At 43.6% G+C, this 24,830-nt stretch overlaps 1 protein-coding gene across 1 annotated transcript in view; it reads right to left on the minus strand.

Moving 5' to 3' along the window:
- The window catches only part of cfap299 (cilia and flagella associated protein 299), a gene marked incomplete at its 5' end in the record, with an annotated part of 334,969 nt that overhangs the window by 204,472 nt on the left and 105,667 nt on the right, over positions 1 to 24,830 (minus strand). Inside the window, one exon of the mRNA XM_084323181.1 lies at positions 8,259 to 8,349. Coding sequence (XP_084179307.1) covers positions 8,259 to 8,349 — 91 coding nt within the window. The remainder of the gene's footprint in view (positions 1 to 8,258; positions 8,350 to 24,830) is intronic.

Below are 24,830 nucleotides of genomic sequence, written 5' to 3' on the forward strand. Positions count from 1 at the left end.
GCCCATCATTATGCCCTCTCTGCCACCACTGTAAGCCTATGGAGATGTTTACCTTCTTTGCAGGGCTATAACTTTTTAAATATTATAGCTATATCTGCATTACTATGGCCCATTCAACATCGATTATCTATCGTTTCGGATGTGGGAACGTTATATTTTTTCATTCATACATTGTTGTGTTAATACCGTCGACCGTTTCTGCAGTAATTCCAAAAACGCTAGTTATAGGCCCTGAAGCATATGATAGATTATCGATTGGCGTTTCTTTCCTATACACACGCAATATTAAAAAATTCAAATGTATATGATCGGTATGCATTATGCTTCATCATGCGTGAAGGAAAGGGGGGGGGGGGGTCGTTTATAATTCCTTGATCGTCAGTAACGGCTTTATTTAGTATGGGTTGATATCTTGATCAGATGGATTGCCGTGAAATGAATAAACAATCGGGCTGAAAATAACGTTATATTCCTCTTACCGTTCGCCGATGAGACTGGAGGAGAAATATTCCAATTATTTGACGTCGATCTGCTAGATCCATTTCCGGTTTGTATGACGCAATAAACGACGAAATCATATCGATTATTGCATTTCGAAAGCGATCCAAATGCACTCGAGTGTGTATATTGATCCACGCCACAATATATATATTGTATCTCTGGCGGAGGAATTTCCTCAATGCACCACTTCCGGTTTGTCGTGGGTGTAACTCGCCCGACCATCCACCAGGCGGCGGTATTGAGGCGTTGCAATCTCAGACAGGGTGCCGCTGCAGTCCGGAGGGAGGCTGGATGAATTATGAATGCCATGGCGAAAAAATTTAATATTGATCCCAAACACGTGATACGCCGTTGTTGGCGTTCAACGCATGGCGAGCAATAACGATTTACGCCGTTCTTGGCACACAATGTGTTAAACCATAAATCATTAAAATTTTAACAAGCTGTTTACCTGCAGTAAAAAAAAAACTGCAGTGTAAATGCTTCATATTTCATTCATACCTGCAGTAAAACTAACCTGCAGTCTAAAGCTTCATATTTATATGGGAGGAAGCCATCGATGAGGCATTCGAACGGAAGAGGCTGCGATATGCCAACTTAGCAGCTGAAGCAGAGGGGCGGGGCTGGAATGTGAAGGTGTGGCCAGTGGAGGTGGGCTGCAAAGGCTTTGTAGCCAGTTCCACCACAAGGCTCCTGAAGGAAGTAGGGATCAGAGGACAGGCCCAATGGAAGGCAATCAAAGAACTTGCCACTGCAGCAGAACGGAGCAGTCACTGGTTGTGGCTGAAACGTAGAGACGCATCATGGGCTGCTAAATGAACACGTGGTGCCACCGTGCGACACACACCCAGGCCTGATCAGCGTGTGGTGGGCCAACCTCGGCAGAGGGTGTATTGTGATAAATGGCCGAAACACCCAATGAGGTCGGGGAACACAACTGAAGATGTGTCGTACTGGTGGCACCACGTGATCATTGCCAAATTCCACCCCACTCCAACCTCATTCAATTGTTGTGCTGAATATTTAGGGATCTTTAACAACTAGTCCTATTAAGAATCCATACATGCAGTTTTATTTTGTATTGTTATTTTTATTATTATTATTATTATTATTATTATTATTATTATTATTATTATTATTATTATTATTATTATTATTATTATTATTATTATTATTATTATTATTATTATTATTATTATTTTATTATTTTATTTTTATAATTTTATTTTTATAATTTTATTTGTATTATTTTATTTTATTTCATAATTATATTATATTGTGCTCAACTTAGTTCATATTTAATTTGATCTTACTCCACCTCTTTATTGTATTATCTGTCTGTCCACTAATGTCGCACCGAAAACGACCAAAGCAAATTCCTTGTATGTGAAAACTACTTGGCAAATAAAGACCTTTCTGATTCTGATTCTGAGTAAAACTAACCTGCAGTCTAAATGCTTCATATTTACATTCATACCTGCAGTAAAACTAACCTGCAGTAAAACTAACCTGCAGCAGTAAAACTAACCTGCAGTAAAACTAACCTGCAGTCAAACTAACCTGCAGCCTAAAGGCTTAATATTTACATTCATACCTGCAGTAAAACTAGCCTGCAGTCTAAATGCTTCATATTTACATTCCCAAAGAAAGCCTTTGCATGCCAAAATTTAAGTTAACCTGTTCTTCATTCCAATGCCTGCATAGCGTCAATCATACGAACACATGACATATTTCTAGCTTTTTCCACATCTGGTTATGAAATGTAATAATAATAATCCATAAGGAGAAATGTATGGGGGGGGGGGGGGGCTCATCAGACAACATATCTTGCTTGTGGCCACACATGGGCAAAGTGTCGGCTGGAATACATTTAAGTAATGTAAGCATAGCGGAGGGTCAAGCCTCGTCAAACTGTATTAAGATTACCTGCTCCTCAAGCCGCCTCCAAGAGACCAGGTATTAAGTGCTCAAATGTGGGTTCCATTTTAAACAGAGAGGGGGGGGGGGAGGAAAATAAACATTTTCCCAGCGCAATTTTTCATCAGAGGAAGCACTTTAGTGAGGGAGGGGGGGGGGGGGTCATGTCAGCATAATATTGTTGGTGATATACAACACTATATTTGGTTACAGTTTTTTTTTTTTTTCTTTCTAAATACAGGAAGAAGTATTAGACAACTACTTGATTCACATGTTTTTTTCTTCTTCTTTTCAGTCACAGAGGTTTCTTTGAAAAGGAACAAGCTGCAACCAAGTCTTTCTAGCGGACTTGGTAATGAAGGTTCCTCTGCAGTCGGGACTGTTTACACAGTCAACATCCAGCGTGGTGCTTCCAGCTCTGCCCCCTGCTCCACTCTCTTCATGTTATAATCACTCATCCCAGAGGGCCAAGCAAGAGGAGGTCAAACCACACCTCCTTTTCTCTGTGCTGCACCACTACTACCACTACCACTACTACTACTGCTACTACCACTACTACCACTACTACTACTACTACTACTACTACTACTACTACTACTACTACTACTACTACTACTACTACTACTACTACTACTACTACTACTACTACTACTACTATTATATTACTACTACTACAGCACTACTACTATTACAGTACTACTATTACTACTACTACTACTACTACTACTGCTACTACCACTACTACCACTACTACTACTGCTACTACCACTACTACTACTACTACTACTACTACTACTACTACTACTACTACTACTACTACTACTACTACTACTACTACTACTATTATATTACTACTACTACAGTACTACTACTATTATAGTACTACTATTACTACTACTACTACTACTACTACTACTACTACTACTACTACTACTACCACTACTACTACTACTACTGCTACTACTACTACCACTACTACTACTACTACTACTACTACTACTACTATTACACTACTACTACTACTACTACTACTACTATTACACTACTACTACTACTACTACTACCACCACCACCACCACCACCACCACTACTATATTATTATTACTACTAATAATTATTAACTATTACTACTACTACTACTACTACTACTACTACTACTACTACTATTACAGTACTACTACTACTACTACTACTACTACTACTACTACTACTACTACTACTACTACTACTACTACTACTACTACTACTACTATGTTACTACTATTATTACTACTACTACTACTACTACTATTACAGTAAAGCTTGAATACGACAACTACTACTACTACTACTATTATTACTATTACTACCACTACTACCACTACCACTACTACTACTATATTACAGTACTACTACTACTACTACTACTACTACTACTACTACTACTACTACTACTACTACTACTACTACTACTACCACTACCACTACTACTATTACTACTACTACTACTTCTATTACTACTATTACTACCACTACCACCACTACTACCATGTGTCTCCCTGCTGGCTCTGCACGGTGGTACCAGAGGACATTATGTCTCCCTGCTGGCGCTGCACGGTGGCACCAGAGGAACTGACATTATGTCTCCCTGCTGGTCGCACCAGAGGAACTGACATTATGTCTCCCTGCTGGTCGCACCAGAGGAACTGACATTATGTCTCCCTGCTGGTCGCACCAGAGGAACTGACATTATGTCTCCCTGCTGGTCGCACCAGAGGAACTGACATTATGTCTCCCTGCTGGTCGCACCAGAGGAACTGACATTATGTCTCCCTGCTGGTCGCACCAGAGGAACTGACATTATGTCTCCCTGCTGGTCGCACCAGAGGAACTGACATTATGTCTCCCTGCTGGTCGCACCAGAGGAACTGACATTATGTCTCCCTGCTGGTCGCACCAGAGGAACTGACATTATGTCTCCCTGCTGGTCGCACCAGAGGAACTCTGAAATGCTTCTCTGTCGTGTGTTTTTTAAAGAACATGTGGCCACTGATTAATCTGAACATATCTTTTGTTTTCATACACATTCCCAACGTAGACAGTATATATTTTTTATATATTCTTTATATATAATGACATTTTATGACGACCCGCGGGGTCTGAGGCGTTCAGCCGTGTCTATTTGTACAATACTTATGCCAATTTCTGGTTTTAAGGCATTAGTATCAAGGATTAATGGCTGGCCAGCACCGGAGTGATGGATGTAAATAAACTGTGTGACAGGGTCTCTGAGCTGGAGGTGAGAAGTGAACCCAGGGGTAGGGAAGTATAAATAAATCTCCTCCTATATACACAATAGCAAACATACGTGGATAATCATATGCTGCTGGAGCACCCCGATGAAACTTCAAACATCTACAGACTGAGAGGAGGACTAGACCTGCTGTATTTAACCCTCTCACTGCCACACTACAGAAGGTTAACCCTTTACCATCACACTACCGACGGTTAGGGTTAACCTGCTGTTGTGTGGCGGTGAAAGGGTTAACCTTCTGTGTATTGTCGCAGTGAAAGGGTTAACATCTACAGACTGAGCGGAAGACTAGTCCTGCTGTAACAGCCAGGAGAACAGCGCCACTGTGTTCATCAATCCACACTGCAGGAAACTAATTGCCAAATTGCCACTATCAAGAAGGAGAGAAGAATCTAATTCTGATATAGAAATACAAGGACATGACATGTTTGTTGTGTTCGCATACAGTGGTACATATCTGAACATTATAGGCCTATATCATAGGAAGTAGAAGTTCTAAATTCTACTTAATCTTGCTGCATGCACTTCTGGGCTACTGGAGCTGGAGGACAGGACAGGAGCAGGGCAGGCCGCTAGTGTCCCCTCCACCTGACACAGTATGGAGGCTGGAGGACAGAACAGGAAGCTAGTGTCCTCTCCACCTGACACAGTATACTGTAGATGCTGGAGGACAGAACAGGAAGCTAGTGTCCCCTCCACCTGACACAGTATACTGTAGATGCTGGAGGACAGAACAGGAAGCTAGTGTCCTCTCCACCTGACACAGTATACTGTAGATGCTGGAGGACAGAACAGGAAGCTAGTGTCCTCTCCACCTGACACAGTATACTGTAGATGCTGGAGGACAGAACAGGAAGCTAGTGTCCCCTCCACCTGACACAGTATACTGTAGATGCTGGAGGACAGAACAGGAAGCTAGTGTCCTCTCCACCTGACACAGTATACTGTAGATGCTGGAGGACAGAACAGGAAGCTAGTGTCCCCTCCACCTGACACAGTATACTGTAGATGCTGGAGGACAGAACAGGAAGCTAGTGTCCCCTCCACCTGACACAGTATACTGTAGATGCTGGAGGACAGAACAGGAAGCTAGTGTCCCCTCCACCTGACACAGTATACTGTAGATGCTGGAGGACAGAACAGGAAGCTAGTGTCCTCTCCACCTGACACAGTATACTGTAGATGCTGGAGGACAGAACAGGAAGCTAGTGTCCCCTCCACCTGACACAGTATACTTTATAGACATGCAGCGGCTTCCACTCTTAAGCCCTTAGACTCTGTTTATCATTCAGCCATTAGATTTATCACCGGTGATAGTTATGGTACTCACCATTGTATCCTATATAATAAGGTCGGGTGGGCCTCTCTGGCAGAGAGACGTAAGTTGCATTGCAATCTTTTTATCTATAAAGCCATAATTAGAGATTGTCCAAATTATATTAGTTCTTTATTGGAATGGACCACTGGACCCTGTCGTACACAATCCAGTTTTTGGCTTACACTTAGAGTGCCTAGAGTTTGTACTGAACTTGGTAGATCTGCTTTTGGCTTTTTTTGCCCCTACATCATGGAATACCCTGCAGGAAACACTGAAACTAGACACTCTAGTGTCTATGGGTCGGTTTAGAACCTTAATGACCAATCAGGTCACCACAATATGTAATTGTTTTTAAATTATTACCTCTGTTTTAATTTTGAGCTATTTTATTCTTTTTAAAAGATGTTTTATTATTATTTTTTTTTAATGTATTTTAAAATGTGCTCTCAATTATTCTGATTGTCTGATGTCTTTATATTTATGAACACACTGTGACACTTGTGTATGTAACATCTCGACGGCACTGTAAATGAGTTTAATTACTCAGTGTATTATCGAGTATAAATAAAGATTGAATACTGTAGATGCTGGAGGACAGAACAGGAAGCTAGTGTCCCCTCCACCTGACACAGTATACTGTAGATGCTGGAGGACAGAACAGGAAGCTAGTGTCCCCTCCACCTGACACAGTATACTGTAGATGCTGGAGGACAGAACAGGAAGCTAGTGTCCCCTCCACCTGACACAGTATACTGTAGATGCTGGAGGACAGAACAGGAAGCTAGTGTCCCCTCCACCTGACACAGTATACTGTAGATGCTGGAGGACAGAACAGGAAGCTAGTGTCCCCTCCACCTGACACAGTATACTGTAGATGCTGGAGGACAGAACAGGAAGCTAGTGTCCCCTCCACCTGACACAGTATGGAGGCTGGAGGACAGAACAGGAAGCTAGTGTCCCCTCCACCTGACACAGTATACTGTAGATGCTGGAGGACAGAACAGGAAGCTAGTGTCCCCTCCACCTGACACAGTATACTGTAGATGCTGGAGGACAGAACAGGAAGCTAGTGTCCCCTCCACCTGACACAGTATACTGTAGATGCTGGAGGACAGAACAGGAAGCTAGTGTCCCCTCCACCCGACACAGTATACTGTAGATGCTGGAGGACAGAACAGGAAGCTAGTGTCCCCTCCACCTGACACAGTATACTGTAGATGCTGGAGGACAGAACAGGAAGCTAGTGTCCCCTCCACCCGACACAGTATACTGTAGATGCTGGAGGACAGAACAGGAAGCTAGTGTCCCCTCCACCTGACACAGTATACTGTAGATGCTGGAGGACAGAACAGGAAGCTAGTGTCCCCTCCACCTGACACAGTATACTGTAGATGCTGGAGGACAGAACAGGAAGCTAGTGTCCTCTCCACCTGACACAGTATACTGTAGATGCTGGAGGACAGAACAGGAAGCTAGTGTCCCCTCCACCTGACACAGTATGCTGTAGATGCTGGAGGACAGAACAGGAAGCTAGTGTCCCCTCCACCCGACACAGTATACTGTAGATGCTGGAGGACAGAACAGGAAGCTAGTGTCCCCTCCACCTGACACAGTATACTGTAGATGCTGGAGGACAGAACAGGAAGCTAGTGTCCCCTCCACCTGACACAGTATACTGTAGATGCTGGAGGACAGAACAGGAAGCTAGTGTCCCCTCCACCTGACACAGTATACTGTAGATGCTGGAGGACAGAACAGGAAGCTAGTGTCCCCTCCACCTGACACAGTATGCTGTAGATGCTGGAGGACAGAACAGGAAGCTAGTGTCCCCTCCACCTGACACAGTATACTGTAGATGCTGGAGGACAGAACAGGAAGCTAGTGTCCCCTCCACCTGACACAGTATGCTGTAGATGCTGGAGGACAGAACAGGAAGCTAGTGTCCCCTCCACCTGACACAGTATACTGTAGATGCTGGAGGACAGAACAGGCAGCTAGTGTCCCCTCCACCTGACACAGTATACTGTAGATGCTGGAGGACAGAACAGGAAGCTAGTGTCCCCTCCACCTGACACAGTATACTGTAGATGCTGGAGGACAGAACAGGAAGCTAGTGTCCCCTCCACCTGACACAGTATAGATTTCGTTTCCCCTCCTAATGGAATTGCAGAAATAGTTTGGGGGAAACCCCATGACGTAGCGCCCGGAGTGTTGTCATAATGTACTCACATTCATGTTCCCAGTGTGGTTGGGCTCCTCTCGCTCTGCCAGGGCTGTCAGGAAGTTATCTTTCAGTTCCTTTCCTGCACACGCCAGCGTCCTGGAAAAGACAACATTGGAATACTTTGAAATGTCTCTTTTAACCCAGGAAAGGTACTTGAGGCCTTACAGGTCCTTTGTGGAGGTTCTTTATGGAGGTTCTTTATGGAGGCATGTTTGCATTTGATGATCCTGTAGCTGCATGGTACGTTTCCCATTTCTAATGGACTCCCTGGAAATAGCTTTGCCCCAGATGGGCGAATAAATGAATAAATAAATGAAAAAGAAACTGTCTTAACCTTCGTACTGTCTTTTACTAGTATGTATTTGCTTCTGTCTGAGTAATATACCTTGCCTATATGACTACCTACTATGCTAATATGTCTATACTACTATGCACTCAAGACTGGAGCACTCAAGTTGAGTTGTACCCTTCCTGCGGACTACAGTAGTCACTTTGGATAAAAGCGCCAGCTAAGGCGCTGGGCGGCTGGGTAGCGCAGTGGACTAAGCACTCGCCTACCACTGCAGAGACTCTGGGATCGAATCCAGCCATCAGCGATACCTCTGGCTTGGTCAGTCGTCCCTACTAACACAATTGGCAGTGTTAGCGGGTGGGAAGCCGGCGGGGTATGTGTCCTGGTCATTGTAAACACCGACTCATACTAGTCGGTCGGGCGCCTGTTCAGCAGGGAGGGGATCTGGGGAAAATAGCATGAACCTCGGCACGCATTACGTTCCCCCAGTGAAACTCCTCGCCGTCAGGTGAAAAGAAGCCGCTGGCGAACTCCACATGTATCGGAGGAGGCATGTGGTAAATCTACAGACTACACCCTCCCCAGGCCGACAGTGGGGCAATGCGTGCAACGACCAGGAAGGGAACGACTAAAATTGGGATGGGTGATACAGAAAGCCCCCCAAAAAGATATAAAAAAAAAGCGTCAGCTAAAAGACTAAATGTAATTGTAAATGTAAAATATAAACATAGCAGCCAGCAGTAAAGTTATCTGCAAAAAGATGAAGTTCAAGTTTCAAGTTAAAGTTTTGTTTTATTTGTCACATATAAAGTACATTACAGTGAAATGCTTGGTTCTGTATGAGCCTCCTGAGAATGTGCTTCATACAGTAAAAAAAAAAGGAAAATAATAAAGGCCAAACACTATACAAAATATACAATATACAAACTAAAGTACAATCTAAAGTACAAAATGCAAACTTTATAAAATGTAGTACAAATATTTGAGTAATAAATAGATACAAATATGGTGTAGTGTTAACCTCTCAAGCCCTAGCCATATTTTCAGAAAATTCATACATACCCAAGTAAATGGAAGATTGCTCCACTTCTACAAGAACCATTTGCATGTTCTTGGTATCTATAGGGACATCTATGGACCTCAGAGAATGTATTCCCAGTGTCAGAAATACTGTGTCTGTTACTATGCTTGAGTAAATTGTAATGAACCAAATGAGAATATAATTCTGACCAGACATGGAAAATTGCCACTGAGCTCATTCAGCACCTTCTTGAGATCAAGTGTACAAAAAATCTAAGCAAATGAATAAAGCGCAGATGATTTACAGGGTTTTTTGTAGATACAGTACTGAATTTTGCCATCCGGACACCTGCAATTTGAAATATGAATATAGAATATCAGGCCTATAAATGACCTTATTATGGCCAAGTCGTACATCTATGGATCGGGCCAAATCTCCTCTTTCCAATGGCAGAGTTCAATCTGGATTTAGTACCAGGCGCCCGTTACAGGGCAGCAAAGACCGTGAATGAAATCTACTGTAAGTACAGTTACTTTTTTGGAATGAAAAATTATCCGCCATTTTTTCAGATTGAGACGGTTTTTTCTAGACGTTCACAGAAAGGTAAAGAAACAAACAACATTCTATTTTATGGCAATAACGTTCAGGTTTGTTCGACCCGTGAGACATAATCATGAAAAATAACGTTGAAAAATGATTTCATGCCAGACGGCTCCAAGTTTGACAGGGGCTGGCATGAGCTGGGTAGTGTAGTTTTATGAAATTCAAAAGCCCATCGAAAGCCCAGGGTCTCTTCTTTCAAAGGACTACACTCACGTTTGACTGCGCCATTTCGTCAATATCCACCGTTTTCCAACTCAATGCGCTGAGATTTCTATAAACTCATATGTATTCATATAACACTTAAAATCATTGGTAAACAAATGTAGTGTTCAAAATATACTTTGACTGCTGTTTTGATAGGGTTAGGGTCTTTACTCTTGCCTACTTTTGGGGGGAAAACGCTACATTAATATGCAGTTGGTGCATAAAAAACTAGTAAAACTATAGAAATGAACCAAATCAAGCACAATCTCGATGGAGCCCACAGAGAGACGGCTGGACAGTGTGGCGCCATCTATTATCGTCTCGCTAGAAAGCTCATCCACAAAGTGACGAGACAGACGACCCTATCGCACAACTCTGACACCTCTATCACACCACACACCACTATGACACCTCTATCACACCACACACCACTATCACACCACACACCACTATGACACCTCTATCACACCACACACCACTATCACACCACTATCACACCACACACCACTATGACACCACTATCACACCACACACCACTATGACACCACTATCACACCACACACCACTATGACACCACTATCACACCACACACCACTATGACACCACTATCACACCACACACCACTATGACACCACTATCACACCACACACCACTATGACACCACTATCACACCACACACCACTATGACACCACTATCACACCACACACCACTATGACACCACTATCACACCACACACCACTATGACACCACTATCACACCACACACCACTATGACACCACTATCACACCACACACCACTATGACACCACTATCACACCACACACCACTATGACACCACTATCACACCACTATGACACCACTATCACACCACACACCACTATGACACCACTATCACACCACTATCACACCACTATCACACCTCTATCACACCACTATCACACCTCTATCACACCACTATGACACCTCTATCGCACAACTATGACACCTCTATCACACCTCTATGACACCTATCACACCACTATCACACCACTATGACACCACTATCACACCTCTATCACACCACTATCACACCACTATCACACCTCTATGACACCACTATGACACCTCTATCGCACAACTATGACACCTCTATCACACCTCTATGACACAACTATCACACCTCTATGACACCTATATCACACCACTATCACACCTCTATCACACCACTATCACACCACTATCACACCACTATCACACCTCTATCACACCACTATCACACCACTATCACACCACTATCACACCTCTATCACACCACTATGACACCACTATCACACCACTATCACACCACTATCACACCTCTATCACACCACTATCACACCACTATCACACCACTATCACACCTCTATGACACCTATATCACACCACTATCACACCTCTATCACACCACTATCACACCTCTATCACACCACTATCACACCACTATCACACCACTATGACACCACTATCACACCTCTATGACACCACTATGACACCACTATCACACCACTATCACACCACTATCACACCTCTATCACACCACTATCACACCACTATCACACCACTATCACACCACTATCACACCATTATCACACCACTATGACACCTCTATGACACCTCTATCACACCACTATCACACCACTATCACACCACTATCACACCACTATCACACCATTATCACACCACTATGACACCTCTATGACACCTCTATCACACCTCTATCACACCACTATCACACCTCTATGACACCTCTATCACACCTCTATCACACCACTATCACACCTCTATCACACCTATATCACACCACACACCACAATGACACCTCTATCACACCACTATCGCACCACTATCACACCACACACCACTATGACACCACTATCACCAGGGGAGGAAACTAACTTTTTGGCTTACCAGCCAACTGGCGAGTATCTGATTTTTTTTTACCAGCCAAACAGATTTTTTACCAGACAAAAAAAATCGCTAATTGTGATAATTACTTCTTTGTATGTCTTCGTCTAAATAGATTTTCAATCATAGTAAAATAATCACACCGTGTCTCTACTCTTTAAAATATGTATTAGCATAAAACATTAATCTCTACTCTTCACAATATTAGCATAAAACATATTAACATGAAAGAGGTATCTATTCTGGACTGGGTTGGGCTGAACTGGGCAGTGAAAGATGCTGGGTTGGACTGGGTTGGGCAGTGAAAGAAAAAAACCGAAGTATGTTGTGAAGTGTATAGATAGATGTGAAATATATAGATGTAGCAGTAGTCTATCTGTATGTCATATATTATGATGAATTGAAAATGCCGTACTGTATTGTACCCATTCTGCAATCTGTTAATAAAGTTTTCAATCAATCAAGTTAACTTTGAACCTCGGTTGTCAAGCCTCGTCAATGTTGTGTATGCATCTGGGTAGGCACACTGTGCCTTTAAGACAGCACGGTGGTCTTACGACAGTACCGTCAAGTGTTGTGATAACGTCAGTTGGGTTGGTGTGCTGTTGTACACAGTGCACTGGTTGAGCTTAGCTAGCCCCTTTCGTGACTGCGATGTGCAAGCCAGGGGCTTTTGAGCATGAAATAAAATGTCTAACCTTACGTCGTAGTCCGGTGCTTTTTTGGAAACATTATAGTCATAACAGATACACCTAGCTGGCTGCTTTGAGCACACAGGGCTAACGTTAGCTAGCAAGCAGCTATCGCTAAAACTAGAAGCTAACCACTGTATACATTTCCAGTAGACTAACATTACACCTCTGTGATTTAAATGTGTCCTTAGTAACTTATACTCGAGGGTTGTACTAGGGTTGGATGCAGTTCCCCGTTGGTCAGTCAGTCTGTTTTCCATCTTCTGCTGTGTTTAACGTTATCCGTTTGAGAGTGCTCCTGATGGCTAGCCTAGTAACGCAGGACTTTTATCATTATATGTCCGCGGGTTGGCCAGTACTGCGCAAACTTTTATTAAACATTATATGTCCGCGGGTGGTCTTGTGCAGTGCTCTCGTGGCACTGTCAACTAAAGCGAGCACTCAGAAGACGCGCACCGTTTGCCAGTGCAGTGATTGCAGAATGTTTATTTTTTTGTATACTCGCCAGACTGGCGAGTGGTCTTCATGAATCACTCGCCAAACGTAAAAAATACTCGCATTTGGCGAGTAAAGTGGCCTAATTTCCTCCCCTGACTATCACACCACACACCACTATGACACCACTATCACACCACACACCACTATGACAGCTCTATCACACCACACACCACTATGACACCACTATCACACCACACACCACTATGACACCACTATCACACCTCTATCACACCACTATCGCACAACTATGACACCACTATCACACCTCTATCACACCACTATCGCACAACTATGACACCACTATCGCACCTCTATGACACCTCTATCACACCACTATCACACCACTATGACACCTCTATCACACCACACACCACTATGACACCACTATCACACCACACACCACTATGACACCTCTATCGCACAACTATGACACCTCTATCACACCTCTATGACACCTCTATCACACAACTATGACACCTCTATCACACCTCTATGACACCTCTATCACACCTCTATGACACCTATCGCACAACTATGACACCTCTATCACACCTCTATGACACCTCTATCACACCACTATGACACCTCTATCACACCACTATCACACCACTATGACACCACTATCACACCACTATGACACCACTATCACACCACTATGACACAACTATCACACCTCTATGACACCTCTATCACACCACTATCACACCATTATCACACCACTATCACACCATTATCACACCACTATCACACCTCTATCACACCACTATCACACCACTATCACACCACTATCACACCACTATGACACCTATATCACACCACTATCACTATCACACCACTATGACACCACTATGACACCACTATCACTATCACACCACTATGACACCTCTATCACACCACTATCACACCACTATCACACCACTATCACTATCACACCACTATGACACCTCTATCACACCACTATGACACCTCTATCACACCACTATGACACCACTATCACACCACTATCACACCACTATCACTATCACACCACTATCACACCACTATCACTATCACACCACTATCACTATCACACCACTATGACACCACTATCACACCACTATCACTATCACACCACTATGACACCTCTATCACACCACTATCACACCACTATCACACCTCTATCACACCTCTATCACACCACTATCACACCACTATGACACCTCTATCACACCTCTATCACACCACTATCACACCACTATGACACCTATATCACACCACTATGACACCACTATCACACCACTATCACTATCACACCACTATGACACCTCTATCACACCACTATGACACCTCTATCACACCACTATGACACCTCTATCACACCACTATCACTATCACACCACTATGACACCTCTATCACACCACTAAGACACCTCTATAACACCTATCACACCACTATCACACCTCTATCACACCACTATCACACCTCTATCACACCACTATGACACCTCTATGACACCTCTATGACACCTCTATGACACCTCTATCACACCACTATCACACCTCTATCACACCACTATGACACCTCTATCACACCACTATCACACCTCTATCACACCACTATGACCTCTATCACCCCCCCCCCCCCCAAGGCAAAAAATTCTAATTTAATATAATTCTCTTATTTATTTTTATTTTAATTAATAAAAAAGAATTATACGGCCAACATACTCCTAAACAATAGCGCTGCCCGAGGCTGGGCACACAGATACAGTCAACATATTCTTAAATAGTAGCGCTGCCCGAGGCTGGGCACATGACACAGACAATGCATTCTCAAATAATAGCGCTGCCAGAGGCTGGGCATATGATACAGTCAACGCATCCTTAAATAATAGCGCTGCCCGAGGCTTAGTGGCAATGCACCTGCACAGTCGCACACCCGGCAGCAACAGGGAAGATGCACAAAACACCCCCGGAACCTGACAAACAAGCCCAAAGCCAGATAGGTAGATATAGAGAGAGATAGAGAGAGAGAGAGAAAGAGAGAGAGAAAGAGAGAGATATAGATAGAGAGAGGGAGAGAGAGCGAGATAGAGAGAGAGGGATAGAGAGAGCGAGAGAGAGCGAGAGAGAGAGCGAGAGAGAGAGCAAGAGAGAGAGAGTGAGAGAGAGAGAGCAAGAGAGAGCAAGAGAGAGAGAGCACGAGAGAGCAAGAGAGAGAGCGCGAGAGAGAGAGAGCGCGCGCGAGAGAGAGAGAGAGAACGCGCGAGCGCGCGCGCGCGAGAGAGAGAGAGAGAGAGAGAGAGAGAGAGAGAGAGAGAGAGAGAGAGAGAGAGAGAGAGAGAGAGAGAGAGAGAGAGAGAGAGAGAGAGAGAGATCCACGGCGGGAACAGAGCAGACCGCACCAAAAACTCACCCTAACGCAGAGTCAGGTCCAAGAGGAAGGAGATGACCGTGGAGAAAGTTCACCAGTCCCATCATGATATTGTCCCCCCCGTTGGGATGAACCCGGGAGTCCGCTCCCAGTCCATCCGCCACACGTTAGCACCCGACAACGTAGCCAACGCTAGCTAGCTAGCGTTAGCTAACGCTAGTTAGCTGTCCCTGCCCCCAGCCAAGCTACTAGCCGACATAGCTATAGCCTGACTGAAGGTTCCAACACGCAACAACTTTCATCCTCAGTCCATCCGCCGAACGTCCTCCCAGTCCCGTCACAACTCAATCACCACACCCGGTACCGACAAGCCCACGGCACACGGCGCCATCTCCTCCGCTCCGATGCTGCACATCTGGTTCTCTTGGCCAAGACATCCACTCGCTCCAGTGGACAGCGCAGAATAGACCTGCCTGGCTGTACCCCCTCCCCTCGTGGATAATACCGGTCTTCTTCACATCTCTCTACCGGCTACCAGACCGACGCCAACCAGCTCCCCCTAGTGTTAGTCCTCCCACCCCACAATGCTTTGCATAAAAGTAATTGAATGAAACCAATAGTATATCTGCAGAGCCGCAGAGCCCGGAACACTATTCTACAAACGTGTCTAATGTGAAATATATAAGCATGTAAGCAAAACTAGATTTTAGGTCTGTGATGGAAAGTGATTGTTAACATTCTATTTATTTATATTTTTATAAAAAAAAACATTTAAATTTAAAAAAATAAATATATATATATATATATATTATTTTTTTTGCTAGGCCCCCCTTCCCGCGAGGCCCTGTGCGACCGCACTGCTTGCACACCCCCTGAGGCGGCCCTGACTATGACACCTCTATCACACCACTATGCCACCACTATCACACCTCTATGACACCTCTATCACACTACTATCACACACGCTGTAAAGGAATGTGAATCCCTACCCACATTCAAAACCGCTCTTAAAGAGCACCTACGGGAGGCTGCAATTCGAAACTGGCCACCGTAAATGCCCAAAACCCCCACCACCTCCTAATAGACAGTCTCCTCCCCACCGCATGTATATATTCCCTCCCCGCCGTATGTATATCTCTCTCCCACCCACCCACCCCCTCCTAATGTACAGTCCCCTCCCCATCATATGTATATACTCTGTCAGGATCTAGGGGTAACAGTACTGTATATTTGAATACCGTTTATGTCACAAATGTATCAGTACTAAATACCTATATGTCCCTATGCCATAAATGTCATGTATGTTGTGTATGTCATAAATGTCTATATGAATTGAAAATGGGGGACCCTGATGGAAACAAGACAAACGTCTTTCTCAGATCTGCATCCCCTTAACAATTGTGTGTATTGAGCCGTACTGTATTGTACCCATTCTGCAATCTGTTAAATAAAGTTTTCATTCATTCATTCACTATGACACCTCTATCACACCACTATCACACCACTATCACACCTCTATGACACCTCTATCACACTACTATCACACCACTATCACACCACTATGACACCTCTATCACGTTATTATACTGTATTCATCTGTAATAACCTGTAATGTAATGTACCTGTTATTATACTCTATTAATCTGTAATAACCTGTAATGTACCTGTTATTATACTGTATTAATCTGTAATAACCTGTAATGTAATGTACCTGTTATTATACTGTATTAATCTGTAATAACCTGTAATGTAATGTACCTGTTATTATACTGTATTAATTTTTTTTATTACATTACTGTTATGGCATTTCTGCCTCACTGTATAGAAAATAACTGGAAAGGAGGCTGGGTGGCGCAGCGGACATTGCACTCGTCACCAACGCACAAGACACCAAATCCGGCTGTCGGCGTTGCCTCCGGCTTGGGCCGGCCGTCATACTAACTCAATTGGCAGAGTTAGCGGGTGGGAAGTCGATGGGTGGTAATCTGGACGTTGTAAACAGCGACTCCTACAGGTCGGTTGGGGTGCCTGCACAGCAGAGACAGGAAAATGGCGGGGGTAGTGTGAGCCTCCCACACGTTACACCTCGCCAATTAGAGTCCGCGCTGGCAGGTGAAAAGATGTGACTACACTGCCTACACATGTATCGGAGGCAGGGGCGTAGCTGGGGGGGGTAGCTTAGGATGATTCCAAGGGCCCAGCACTGAGGGGGGGGCCCCAATCTTTTTTTTTTTTTTTTTTACTAGACATCACTCAGGTGTATTATTGATGCTCTCATTGATACTATGTTTGTTTCTGAAGTGTGTGTGTGTGTGTGTGAGATATATAGAGAGAGAGGGGGGGGGGGCTTTGGTAGACTATTGCATTGGTCCATTCATTGAAGATGAACGCAATGCGACATCCTTTACTAGGCTCACCCACCAACAGTGCAGGTGCTGAACTGCTGATCCGAATGTATAGGTAAAAACCATATTATGCGTTTTCATCAATAAAAAAATTGCCAAAAAAATTCCGCTTGCGCGCTTGCATTCACTGGGGGCCTACAAATACATTCTTTCATGGGGCCCAGAATCTGGAGCTATACCCCTGATCGGAGGGGACATGCGATGGGCTTCTATCCTCCCTACAACCGGCCAGTGGGGGGCACATGCGAGCAACGTTCAAGACAGGGGAGGGGAGAATTGGCACGAGAGGTAAATTGGGATGGGAGAAAAAATAGAAAAAGAGAGAAAAAAATGGATGAAAAAAATAATAAAGAACTGGAAATATGAGCGAGAAAGAGAGAGACAGAGGAGAATGAGAGAGAGAGAGAGAGAGAGAGAGAGAGAGAGAGAGAGAGAGAGAGAGAGAGAGAGAGAGAGAGAGAGAGAGAGACAGAGATTTTATTTGCCATGTATGGATGAATCCACATTGGAATACAGGTACAGAGCAACACTGTGTGTCTACAACTAATCCAATACAGGAGCAGAGTGGAAACAGTACAGAAAAAAAACACAGACAGTATAAGAGAGAGAGAGACAGAAAGAAAGAGATACAGAGAGAGGAGAGAGAGACAGAGAGAGAGAAAGAGAGAGACACAGAGAGAGAAACACGGAGGGAGAGAGAGACAGAGAGAGAGGCACAGAGAGAGAGAGAGAGAGAGAGAGAGAGAGACAGAAAGAGATGGGGGGAGTTATGGTATGTAAAAAAGGTTATGAGTTGGAGTCAAACCCACAACGTTGTCAGCACCCAGAGCCTCAACCCCCCCCCCCCCCCCCCCACCCTGAACCACCAGCAGACATTATTGTTATTCTAAAATATAACTGCTATAGAACCAATAAACCATAAATGCTGTCAGATGTGATCCCTGCTTTTGCAAATTAATCACACTTGTCTCTTGCAGAGATGGACTGCGCTGTGATATTAATTATTTCAGGGGGATTAAATGATTTTGTATCATATTATGACAGCTTTTTACAATTTAGTTGGCCGGTCTCTATGGAAACAACAGAGTTTTGGCATACACTTACATCTCTGCACCTGACAAAACATTGGCACTGGTGTTTCAAACTGTCAACAGTGCAGTGCCAGAACTGACTATGAATTATCTTCATCAGGTCTACGCCATGTTAACATCCTTAAAGGAACACTCCACCATTATCTTCATCAGGTCTACGCCATGTTAACATCCTTAAAGGAACACTCCACCATTATCTTCATCAGGTCTACACCATGTTAACATCCTTAAAGGAACACTCCACCATTATCTTCATCAGGTCTACACCATGTTAACATCCTTAAAGGAACACTCCACCATTATCTTCATCAGGTCTACGCCATGTTAACATCCTTAAAGGAACACTCCACCATTATTTTCATAAGGTCTACACCATGTTAACATCAAGAAACACTCCAACATCTTGGGAAATTAGAAACACTTATTTGCCATCTTCCCCAGAGTCAGACAATAATATAGATTTTTCATCTCAGCTCCAGAGGCCCAGGTGCATGGTAGCCTAGCTTAGCACAAAGACTGCAAGCAGTAGGGAACAGCTAGCCTAGCTTAGCACAAGGACTGGAAGCAGTAGGGAGCAGCTAGCCTAGCTCAGCACAAGGACTGGAAGCAGTAGGGAGCAGCTAGCCTAGCTGATCAATCTTCTTATCTGACTCTGGGGAAGGTGGCAAATAAGTGTATTTCCCAACAATGTCCTTTAAAGGGGCCTATTATGCCCATTTCTCAGTTAAATTTTGTATTTCTATTTAGAAACAGTTGTGTCAAAAAGCAACTAGTTACAGCTGTACAGGCTGTGTTCAGGCTGTTTTGGCTCCTCCTCTTTAAATGAGCTGCTGCTTCCCATGCCCAAGATAAATTCATATCAAACTGTCAAACTAGGCATTGCAGATACAAATTTAATCTGCAATGCCTAGTTTGACAGTTTGATATGAATGAAGATCCAGCAATTACATTATCCTATTTCTCGCCTAAAATATCAGAAACAGATTTTAGTGAGCCGTTTAGGTGGAAAAAGACGTTTACGAGAGACACAGAAGACCATATGCAATGTGTTACATAGCGATGTAGTACAAACCAGGTGTTTCAGGAGGAAAGGGCTGGACTACAAACCAGGGCCGGAATCCACAGAGGCTTTGCATGCGTTTTCCGAAGCAAAGCCGGCGCATCTCGCTCTCAAATGAATGAAATTAGGTGCGTAACATATGGCTTTGCGTCCGTGCAATTGGCGTATATTTACAACCCACGTTACGTATTGGAACGGAGAGAAAGATACCGTTAGTTGGGGAAGAAAAAGTGAGAGAGAGAGGAGAGAGTTGTTTTTTGCTACAACTCTGTATGGTAACGTTGGTGAAGTGAATTACCAGTTAAAAACGGTATCGTAATATCGCCAAAGCCAGGAGAAGTGGAGTGACATACTCCAACACCGAAGACCAGCGTGTTGGACTATAGGAACCCGGTCCGTACGAGGCCCCCCTATCCAGCGACTACCCGACTGGTTGCATGTAAATTTGATTAGCGCCAGGATATTAATGTGACCACAGGATATTATGTGATGTTACATGTGTGTTTTTATGTTACACATTAAATGTAATAATTCAACTTGGTACCCCTGTCCCCTCCAGTTAATAAGAGTAATGCAGCGTTTATTTTTACCGTGTTCGATACAAACTGCTCTAATGATCATATCACCGACACTACATGAATCATCTAACGTTGGCCACGGAATTATAAACGACCCCCCACCCCCATCCGGTCAACATCAGATGATAAGTAGTAACTTCTAGAAGCACGTCCATTTGAATTTTTGTATCTGGCGCCGATCGCTATGAAACTGTATTTGATCATCAATATAATGCATTTAGGGCTATAAATCACGTTCTGCAGAATGCTGCAGAAAACGATAAAAACATATTTATACTTTAGACCGTATTTTAGTATGAATATGTGAATGAAAAAGTATAACGTTCCTACATCCTGAACGATAGATAATTGACGTTGAATGGGCCATAGTAATGTCAATTTAGCAATACAATTTAAAAAGTTATAGCCCTGCAAAGAAGGGGAACTTCTCCATAGACAAATAGAGCTGGCAGAGGATGGTATAAGGATGTACATAAGCGTGGCAGAGAAAGTGTTAATAATAATAATAATAACTTCAGAATAATAATAATCATGACATTGCATTACTGCTGATCAGCACCTATATCAGAAATAAATGTTTACTGTATTGATCATCATCTCAGAAGCAAGCATTTGAAATGTCAGATAGCCTTATTTCTAAATCACGCGTTGTGAAGGCTATATTGGCACTCAGCTTTATATTTCTCGAACAAGTTAGATACTGTTCATAACTCATAAGATCTATTTTCTTTCGTATTCCGTTCATTTTGTATTGTATTTCGTTTACTTCGTAATGTATAGAGGAGTGCAAAATAATATAATCTTTATTGTCATTGTTGGTCCAACAAAATTGAGTTTAGAGCATCACCACATACAAACATACTGAATATAGCATGTATAAATAATAACATCAATAATATAATATCAATGTCCCAAGTGCAATAGTGCTAGTGCAAATGAATAGTATGACAGTCCAGAGTTAATGCAGTGCTTCTCAAACTTTTTCTGTCAGGCCCCCCTTTGGCGGACCAAAATATCTTGCCCCCCCCCCCCCCCCCCCCCCCCCCCCCCCCCTCGCCCCAACAAAATAGTCATGAAATGGGCCATGTTTAAATTTATTGAAATAACACCAATATCGTGACCTTTCAAATTGACAACACCTTCCCATCTCCTCACACAGCGCAGAGAACAGGCGCGCTTTCAGTGCTCGGGTTTTGATGAAATTTACCACGTTTATAACTTCTGTCAAAACCTCATTCAGCTCAGGGCTAAGCTGTCTTGACGCTGGCGCCTCTCTGTGAATTTACAGTGCGTCCATTGCACGTTTGGCGAGACCCCCTTGATGAGCGCCTGTAGCCCCCTCCTTTTCCCTGCCATGGCCTGCACACCGTCAGAGAAAAAGCCCACACAGTTTTCCCATTTCAGTCCATGTTCTGTCAGGTAACTGTCAATAATTTTGAAGAACTCATCAGCTGTCGCTCTGTTTTTGACATATTTGCAAAACAGCAGATCTTCACTCAGTGACTGGGAATTTACAAAGCGAACATAGGAAATAAGCAAACAGTCTTTATTGCTGTCAGTCTTTGACAAGGCAACACGCATGTCATCCTCAGGGCTCAACTTGGCCCTATATTTTGTTTTCAGAGCTGTCATGGATGAAAAGCCAGCTTCACACAGATATGTGGTGCTGAATGGTATCAACACCTTAACTGCTGCATCATGAGATACTTGGTACACAGCACCACACTCTGAAACTAGCTCTCCAGGTGGTATCAGATGACATTTCAATGAGTTCTTCCAAGAGTTTGGATGGAGATGTGTCAGGAAGCTTTGTCTCAATGTTGTCTGTAAAGTTTTTTTTTATCGAGAGTAACTTGGTGATCCTTTTCTGTGTTTTATTAAATAATGATTTTCAGATTATCCAAATATCCAAATATGGTATTTTCATGGAGAACAGTGCAGCTGCAACAGATAGCACTTTAGTGATAATTTTCTGTAATCCAATTTTTTATTTAATTTTTTTTTAAATCTCAAGGCCCCCCCTGTCATGCCTCTGCGCCCCCCCTGGGGGGCGCACCCCCCACTTTGAGAAACACTGAGTTAATGGATGGAGTGATTTCTTGATTTCTAATTTCTTTTCTTTTTTTGGACAGCGCGCTAAACTTGACAGCACGCTACATTTCGACACACATTTCTGTCAAGAGCGCTGTCAGGAGTGCAGAGTGCAGACTGCTCGCAGCCACACATATTGGGCGTGTCTGCGCTGGTATCTCATCGAGCAATGTGCTTTTGTGGATACCTCGCAGACGCAGAGCAGGCTCCGCGAATGCAATTTGCTTTGCGCAATTCATTCTCTGTGGATTCCGCCCCAGGTGTTTCAGGAGGAACAGGCTCGACTACAAACCAGGTGTTTCAGGAGGAAAGGGCTGGACTACAAACCAGGTGTTTCAGGAGGAAAAGGCTGGACTACAAACCAGGTGTTTCAGGAGGAAAAGGCTGGACTACAATTCAGGTGTTTCAGGCAGTTCAGGAGCAGTGTTTTCTGTCATTCTTTGTACCTCTGCAGTTCTACCTGCACCTCCAGCTATACAACAACAAACTAAAGGAAAGGGAAAAACCTCAAAAGCATAACAGAGCCTCTTTAAAACAAAGTACTCTGTTTCTGATTTATGTGCAGTTCCTCAAAAGCATAACAGAGCCTCTTTAAAACAAAGATATAACTCTCTGCTCCTGACTCATGTGCAGTTCCTCCAAAGCATAACAGAGCCATGTTAAAACAAAGTACTCTCTGTTTCTGACTTGTGTGCAGTTCCCAAATTGGCGCTCAGTGCAACCATGACCAGTGATTTTCAGCCAGATATGGGACTGTAGCTCCGACATTCTAAACTGCTCAATAGTTCAAAGCTGAATTCTATTGTTTAGTTCATACTGATTGGCTTGTTGTCAAGCCTATCAAAAAGAGAATATTCCCTTAATTTACTTTTAGCAACTCATAGATTGTCTACATCCCAGTAATAACACATTCCATTTACATTTGTCACGTAGCTGATGCTTTTATTAAGTTCTGTACAACAAGTCAGCAGGAAGGGTACAACTCTGGCAGCTAAGGGTCAGTGACATTGTTCATCAAACAGTGTTGAAACTTGGGTGCTACAGTCTTGAGTGCATAGTAGTAGAGATATATTAGCATAGTAGGTAGTAATATAGACATATTAGCATAGTAGGTAGTATTATAGGCAAGGTAGATTACTTAGTAGCAAAGTGCATAACAGTATGGGGGCGACAGTGGCTCAGGAAGTAGAGCAGTCGTCTGGTAATCCTGAGGTTCCCAGTTCGATTCCCACTCCTCCCGGGCAGTGTGTCATAGTGTCCTTGAGCAAGACCCCAAACTGCTCCCGATGAGCCGGTTGGCACCTTGGCTTGCATGGTTGCCTCTGCCGTCGGTGTGTGATGTGTGAGTGAATGGGTAAAATGTGAGGAACGAATTGTAAAACACTGAAGGTGACAGGTGAGTTATTGAAAATCCCTGAACCCATTTCTTTCCAGCAGTCAGGGAACGAGCTGTTCATCCAGTATAATGGCTCCAGCACTCGGGAACAAGCTGTTCCTCCAGTATAATGGCTCCAGCAGTCAGGAACGAGCTGTTCCTCCAGTATAATGGCTCCAGCACTCGGGAACAAGCTGTTCCTCCAGTATAATGGCTCCAGCATTCAGGGAACGAGCTGTTCCTCCAGTATAATGGCTCCAGCACTCTGGAACGAGCTGTTCCTCCAGTATAATGGCTCCAACAGTCAGGGAACGAGCTGTTCCTCCAGTATAATGGCTCCAGCACTCTGGAACGAGCTGTTCCTCCAGTATAATGGCTCCAGCATTCAGGG

The sequence above is a fragment of the Notolepis coatsorum genome (genome assembly GCF_963971535.1).
Source record: "Notolepis coatsorum genome assembly, chromosome: 10".
In the NCBI taxonomy this organism is placed as follows: domain Eukaryota; kingdom Metazoa; phylum Chordata; class Actinopteri; order Aulopiformes; family Paralepididae; genus Notolepis; species Notolepis coatsorum.